The sequence below is a fragment of the Hipposideros armiger genome, unplaced genomic scaffold, assembly GCF_001890085.2.
Source record: "Hipposideros armiger isolate ML-2016 unplaced genomic scaffold, ASM189008v1 scaffold_790, whole genome shotgun sequence".
Lineage (NCBI taxonomy): Eukaryota > Metazoa > Chordata > Mammalia > Chiroptera > Hipposideridae > Hipposideros > Hipposideros armiger.
The window spans coordinates 413,123-420,701 of NW_017732140.1; the positions used below are offsets into that span (position 1 = coordinate 413,123).

At 51.5% G+C, this 7,579-nt stretch overlaps 1 protein-coding gene across 8 annotated transcripts in view; it reads left to right on the forward strand.

Moving 5' to 3' along the window:
- The window catches only part of KIAA0232 (KIAA0232 ortholog), a 78,851-nt gene extending 75,395 nt beyond the window's left edge, over positions 1-3,456 (forward strand). For 7 of the 8 annotated variants that reach the window (XM_019628435.1, XM_019628437.1, XM_019628434.1 and 4 more), the window contains one exon: positions 937-3,456. In XM_019628435.1, the coding sequence (XP_019483980.1) occupies positions 937-1,116 (180 nt within the window). In that variant the 3' untranslated portion in view covers positions 1,117-3,456. The remainder of the gene's footprint in view (positions 1-936) is intronic. The other variant, XM_019628439.1, reaches the window with a different exon arrangement.
- Positions 3,457-7,579: the final 4,123 nt, after the last annotated feature.

Here is a 7,579-nt window from a genome sequence, read left to right on the forward strand (position 1 = left end):
GCCCCGCTGATCTCACGTCGCTCTCCTCCCCCCTTGTTAGTGTGGCTGTCTTGCTATGCTCCTGCCTCGGGAGTTCTCAACAGGGACAGACTGTCATTGGAAAGGGGGGTGCTGGTTACTGTGGGGGAGGGGTGTTGGTGGTAACCATGACTGGGGGGGGGTCGTTGCTAGTAACTGGGAGGCTGTTGGTATTTACTCTGGGGGGGGTTGCATAGCCAATTACACTGATGGGGGGTGTTGGTAGTTACTGTGTTACTGTGGCTGGAGGACTTTGCTAGTGACTGAAGGAGGGGGCACTGCTGAAGCGGAGGAGGAAGCATCACCAGCTACCATGGGGAGAGGGTGGTGGTGCTAACTTACTGTGACAGGGTGGAGGGAGCGCTGCTAGCTGTCAGGACTGGGGAGGGGCTTCCACTTCATTTAGTGTCCTGGGGGCCACAGCTGACCATCGGATATGTGGGGGACAGTCCCACACAAGAGAATTTTCCCTACAAAGTACCAGGAACTGATAGAACTGCTTGAGATGCGCAATCCCAAGGTCCCAGGCTATCCGTGGCTGTGACTTGGGTTCGCTTTTCTCAGCCTTCAGGTGAGGATGCCTCTCCGCCAAAGAACTATGTTCCCTGCCCCTCCTGTCCGAAGCGCCCCATCGTGGTCACCGGTAACCCCCCCCCACACACAGTGAGGTTTTGGCGGTTGGTTAGGTGGTCTCTCCTGGCGTGTGAGCCCTGGAAGGGCGTGGCCATGCACGGAGCGCCTGCCTCTGGGTCAGTGAGAAGAGGCAGTTTTGCTTTGAAACAATAAAACTTCATATTTTTAAACTCTTCACAGGAAAACATTGGTGATTTGTTGTTTAATCTCTGTATATAAAGAGCCCCGTAGCCCTTTTGAAAAAACCTGGCTTTTGATCTGTTGAAAATTGTTCTTTAATTTTAGGTGTCTTCTGTTTATGAAGCGAGATGTACAGGAGAGAGGAATTCTGGAGCGAACGCAAACGGCTCCCGCAGAATGCTGGGCTCCAGCGCCAGCTCGGGCTCCGAAGACACCGGCTCCGAGGGCGGCAGCGAGTGGGCAGACCCCGGCGAGGAGGAGCTCTTTTCTCGAACTCATCTCTAACCCTGCAGTAGTACAAGTTCTTTTTAAAAACAAAATGTGATGGAAATGTACCCTTTTGTGAGGCCTGTTCATCTAAAACAACAAACTTAGGTTTCTTCTCAATTAACTGATTCAGATCAGTAAATATCTTTCTCTTCTTGCTTATTTTAGAGTTGAGGACAGCTATCCTGTTGAAGATTTTTTTCCCAAGCTGTTAAATTCTTGGCTATTTGAAATAGACTAGATTGTGTTGTCAAATCAAGAATGGGTGTGCATGTGCTTGTCTTAGAAGTATCACTGCTTTTTGCATCTTAACTGCAGTCATTTCCCTTCTAACTGCAGTCAGGTCATATTACCTGATTAGCATTGCAGTGTCAGCAACCACTTCCGCTATGCAGAGACTTGAGCTTTGGAACACGTAGGCTTTGTTCTCTAGGAACTGGGATACTTCCCCCTGCAGTGGATCAGCGCCTTCCTGAAGGCGAGAGGGAAGCCGGGTGGCTCATCCGAGGTCTTCATTCAGTAAAATCTCACGTGTGTCGGAAGTAGGACCCCCCAAGGGTGTGCGTTCAGAGACTTACAAAATACTGTGTTTTCTATCTTAGGAGTTTCCCCCTAAAGTATCATGGAAGATACTATGGTTTGTGACTTCACTGCTAACTGAAGAAGCCAAGGATTTGGGGTGTGGAGGAGAATAGGCTCGGTGCGGGGAGAGTGCACCCCCAGCCTGTTCTTATGTTGCTGTTATATTTGCACCAAAACTCCTTTCAGGGTTATTTGTGGCAACTCTTACAATACTTAGTGAGGATCTTAGTTGCAAATTAGGGTTCTTCTGGTGACCCACAATGAATTGAAGCCCCTCAAACTCGAAATTGTAAACATTTGACATGCAATAAAGTCCACCTCATCACCCCAAAGAAACCTTGGCTGCTGCAGCTAGCTGCTCTTGTGTTTGTGATTTAGCCTAGCTTAGATCTCATTTTGTGCTTGAGAGAATGTTCTGGGCAAGTTCTGTGTGTGGTGGGTTGGGGCGGGTAGTGATGATTTCTCCCACACCTGTGTGATTGCCTCATGGGACTCACTTCCCAGTTTATTGGGACCCCAGGGGCCAGCGCATCTTGTACAAGTCCTGTCCATCCATGACGATCACCTCCTCAAGCTTGCACGCCGCGTGCAGCAGCTTGAAGTTCGGAGGAGCAATATTTGCAAAGCCTACACGTTGTAAATTGTGTTTCTTTTTTAACCGACTCTCATTTTTGAAAAAACACCTAATGTGTGAAATCAGTTTAGCATGCCTGTGGCATCAGGAACAGCAGGGGCCTAACATGGACAAGACAGCTTCACCACTGATTTTGGGCAGGCAGGTAACACCTCGAGCTCACCAGCTGGGAGCTGACCTGGCTGAGAAATACGCGATTTGCTTTGAGCGTTGGGTTTTGTTGCCTTTTTCTTAGTTGATGACACAGAAAACTCCCCGAGGCTGTGGAGTTCTCCCGGGTTCTGTGCGTCTTCACTGTGAGAAACCTGATGGACCGTTGGGTTGGATCTCATCACACGTCAGGGTTTGTTTTTATACAGCACAGCTTTTGACACTTTAAAGTGGGTTTGTGTGCGTGTGTGTGTGTGTGTGTGTGTGTGTGTGTGTGTGTGTGGTGCGCGCGCACGTATGTAAGATTTTATGTTGCTGTTATTTATTTACAGACTTTATAAGGTTTTATGTATTTTTCTTTCTTCCGGAGCTTCCTAAAAAATTGATTAGCATCTGCACTGAAATATAATTTAACAGCAAAAGCAAAAAAGAATTGGAAGGTGTAAATTCCTAAAATCACTACAGTGACGATCATCCTAGAAATCGTTGCTATGTAGCAGAGACCAAATAAATATATCTCAGACACAACCTTTAGCTCAGCTGACTTGGGACAGCTGCTTTTCATCAAGCCAGGGCTCCAGGTGGTAGAAGCGCAGACTTCCTCTCACACTGGCGGGAAGATAAGTGCACCTCCCACGGGGGAATGGGGATGGATCACAGATGGGCGAGGGGTTAACAGATTATGTATTTATTTGTTTTCATAGCTAAGTGGCCGAGGCCCAGAGGCTTTTGGCGACAGAGTTGAAAGTGTGATTTTTAGTTTTGTGAATGGATGATCACAAAGAAAAAGCATTTTTTAAAAAGTTGGCAAAACGCTGAACCGCACTGTGGTATGAAGCGCATTGCGTATCCATAGCACTCAAGTGTCAGTTTCCACTCCTAGGCTGAGATTTTTTTTCCCGTGGTTGTATTGTTCTGATTTCACGTACACCAGAGTAACTGATTTTTTGTTTTCTTGTGGAGTTAACACCAAATAAAAAATTTAAAAACCAGTTGGTTGTCTTTATTTATCATAGCAAAGACCCCTGTCCCCCCAGCCTCCTCTTAATTATGTGCATCACTGGAAGATAGAAAGTGCCCCGGTCACAGCATCCCGAGTGAAGGTGATCCCTTCTGACAGGCCTAGCGGGAAACGCAGGCGTGCTGCTTGCTGGAGAAGAAGGGGTGGGGGTGGGGGGTGCTGAGAAAGGAGTCCATTCCTCCCTCCTCTTTCCCCCCTAACCCCCCCCCCCAAAGACATCCTGAATCCTGCAAAGAACTGCAGTTTTGTCCTGAAAAGGCTTTTGTCCTGAAAAAAAACCAAAACCTATGTATGTTAACCTGATAATATTCTCTGTAGAAAAGAAACCAGTGTATTTAAAAGGAAGAATAAAGGAAGAGTCATCTGTACTTCATCACCCGAGATGTAGCCTCTGACATTTGTGCAAAGCACTTCTAGAGAGCCAAACGAACGTATGAATTTTATATATATATATGTGTGTGTGTGTGTGTATATATATATACATATATATATATACACACACACACATATATATATATATATATATATATAGAGAGAGAGAGAGAGAGAGAAATTAAAGGGTTGTACTATACCTGCCCTTCTGTAACTTCAGACACACAGGTTTTCACTCAGATGTCTTTTCATGTCAGTAATTCTAGATCTACGTAATGTTATAGCTGTATGATGCCGTTATATAGGCTTACCAGGTCTTCCATTGATCAGCATTATTGCACATTCTGTAATCTGAATAGCATTTCTGGGGACCTCCGTAAACATCTAACACAGCCGCTCCCAAAGGGAGCTCCGCCTCTGGAATGCCTGTTGCCAGTGCTGACATTGCCAACCTCGCACAGAACCTTAGGGCCTGCTTCCGCGCTGGACCCCTGCTCTCACTGCCCCCAAGTGGATACCTTTGCTTACCTGAGGCGGGTACTTTTTTTCAGGCTACTGTTTGCTTTTCATCTGGGCAGAGGACATGGGTTCTATACAGGAGGATTTAAATTGTATTCTGTCCCTTTTTTTCTTTTAGCTGAGCCATCCTGCCACCTGTTGGCAGCTCAGCTCGGGCCGGGCCTCGAACCGCTGTTGCTCAGAGCTCGCACTCTTGAGCGAGCTCTTAACCAACTGAGCCACTCGGCCGGCCCTGTCCTTTTTTCTTTATGGTTACTGGAACGGGTAGGCATGTTTTTAAATGCTTTCTTCATCCTAAGAGTATAAAAATACTCTCCCATGTTTTCCCAGAACCCATATACTTTACGTAGAGGTAATCTGTGAAGCATATGTTGTATACAGGAAGTGAGGCTTAAGGATTCTGCCTCATTTCCCGCAGCCACCCAGCCCCGTTTTTGTAACGCCCTAAGTGGCCCTGATTTGAGGTGGTGTCTGTATTGGGTTCTCTCAGTGTGGAGCCCCAGGCCCGACTGCTGTCGACTCCATGACCTTGGGTAAGTAAATGCAAGCCAGGTGCTTAAAGCAGCGCCTCGTGCTTACGCCCTCTGAGTGCAAGCTTTTGACTGACCTGTCCATGGGCAGTGGTCCAGGATCTTAGTGTGGCGGCAGTGGGCAGTGTCCGGTGGGGTAGGATGTGGCACAGACGCTGCCTTGCCTGAGGCACCTGACGCAGGACTGGAGGGCGTTACTACAGCAGGGCAGCCCCTGTGTGGGTGCAATGGGTCATCCAACAGGAAGTACCTTCCCTGTCTGTTTAACCTCATGACGTGTGTGTGCCTGGCAGCCACGCTGACCAGGTGCACCCCGCTTTGCTGTGCTTCCTTAAACACTGTCAGCATAATTCCTTCCCAAGTACCCACACCTGCAAGAGCAGGGTGGGGTGCTCTGTCATGTTAGCCACACGGAGACGGGGCCCTGGCCTGTTACTGTTCCCAGGAGTTCTCATGTCACAGCTGAGTGTTTTTTTGAACAGCCAGAGGGTATAGAGGTGTCTCTAGATGAAATAACAAAATGCTCAGGCCACTGCTTCTGCCATTGCAGATGCCACCCCCGGCAGGCTCTGGGCACATGGAGTAAGAGGCTATGGCATTGCCCAGGTGGCCTGCGTCTGCGCGGCAGTCCAGGAACGGAAAGGCGGGCCCAGCCCCGCTTTTTCTTGAAAGCAGCCGGGCGGATGGCCTCACAGGCTGGGCACGTTGCGAGCACAGGCCAGGAAATGAGCCGCGGCTTGGGAGCCCGCCGCTGGCCTTGCGTCACGGAGGTGGGTGGTTAGTAGCGTTCTCAGGGACCGTTGCCTCACTTTACCGAGCTAGCAATGATGTGATGACACCACCTCCTGACACTGGATGTGCTGGTATTGTCTGTGCTAGCAATAGTCTCAGCTAGCGCTGGGCCTCACCATGTGCCAAGCATTCTAGGCATTTTGTGGTGCTGACTAACCCTATGAGGTAGGTAAATAGCGCTGTTCTTATGGATGGGAAAACTGAGGCACAGCGAGAAGCTACGCGCTTGCCGATGTCTCACACCTTAGTGAAAGGTGGAGCCAGGGTTGTACTGGGCACCGTGACTACAGAGCCCCTTGAGCACTCCCCAAACCTCCATCTTTTCAAAACCCCACTAAGTACAAACAGTGTGTATAGAGGGTGTTGGCAACTGCTTCTGCAAAGCAATCTCTTGCTAGTCGTGAGTTATGTATTGTACGGATGTCATTTATAGGAGTCCAGGCTGAGTCAGAATGCCTGGGTGAGGAGCCTGGCTCTGCCCCCCTCTGGCCATGGGCCTTGGGTGAGTGGGTCGTCTCCAAGCCTTGGCATCCTGGGGTGTAGATGGAGATTGCAGCAGGACCTCTCAGGGTTGGCTGTAAAGAGGAGGAAGTCCAGTCATTCAGACACTATAGAGTGCAGAGTCAGTGAGACGAGGCGCTGCCCTCCCTGTGGTCACTGGATGGGAACAGAGCGAAGTGGGAAATGAGACGGAGAAATTGCCACACCCAGTCCGGTAACAAGCAAATCTCATCGCTTCCGGCCCTCGGCCCTTCCCCCAGCAAAGGCCCTGGTCTCAGGGTCAGGCTGTGCAGAGGCCTGCACTGCTGGGTGCTGCCCATGGGCACGTGGCCATCACGTGGCCGGCTGAGTCCTACCCTCTCACCTGAAAGTAAGGTCACACTGTTCCTCCCAGTGCTGGCCAGGCCAGAGGGCAGATGCCAGGGCAGTGGCAGAACCGTGTGTGCCCCTCAGAGCTGAGCCGAGGTGGTGTGAGGGCCGTGGCCCGGTGGTGAAGGGGCAGGCTGGGGCCTGGCCACCGCTTGTCCTGCCTGCTGCAGCTCAGTCAGACGCTGGGCCTGCCACTTCATGTCACAGGCCAGGGGATCTTTGGGGCCCCAGGGCTGGGGAGGCGTGTGTGGGGAGACAGAAGAGGCCCCACCCTCTGGCCTGCTACCCCAGTAGGCCCAGCTGACAGTCAGATGGGATGATGGCCCCCGGCTTCCAGATGGGGGCACACTGAATGTTGGCCCCTGGTGCCCCTGGATGCGTGTTGGAAGCTACGTGGCAGGCCTGCCTAGAACGTAGGCGCCCCTCCAACCTCCTTGCCCACCCAAGGGGGTATGAAGTAAAGAGCCCTTCCCCCACCAGCTGTGTGACTGACGGTGTGAGGACACCACCGCTCCCTCCACAGCTAGGCCAGGCCAGCTGGTGATGGCAGGTAAAGCCTCCACCTCCTTACCTGGCACGGAGGATGAGGGCCTGAGTGCACCTTGCCCTCCCTGCTTCCTCCGCACACTTCCCTCTGTCCCCATGCACCCCTGAGTCCTCAGGCGGGTTCAGGAGGCTTCGTCAGGCTCCCCACACCAGGAGCTCCTGCTCTGACCACGTGCCCACCACCCCAGTCCTTCCTGGCCATCGGGGGTGACTGTTGCCAGCTTGCTCGGCAAGTCCAAGGGGCTGGTGAGGGAGCGCCCGCCAGCAATGCTGCTGGCTCACCACTCCCAAGGCCAGGACCCACCTTCACACCACAGTGACGGCCACTTCCCACCTCCCTTCTCCACCTTCAGACGCTCGGGCAGAGGGAAGTACCAGAAGTGACTGCAGAACTGGGCTCAGGTCCTGCGGTGAGCCTGGCCTGGGTGTGGGCTTTGCGCTGGGAGCCCCGGGCAGCAGCACAGA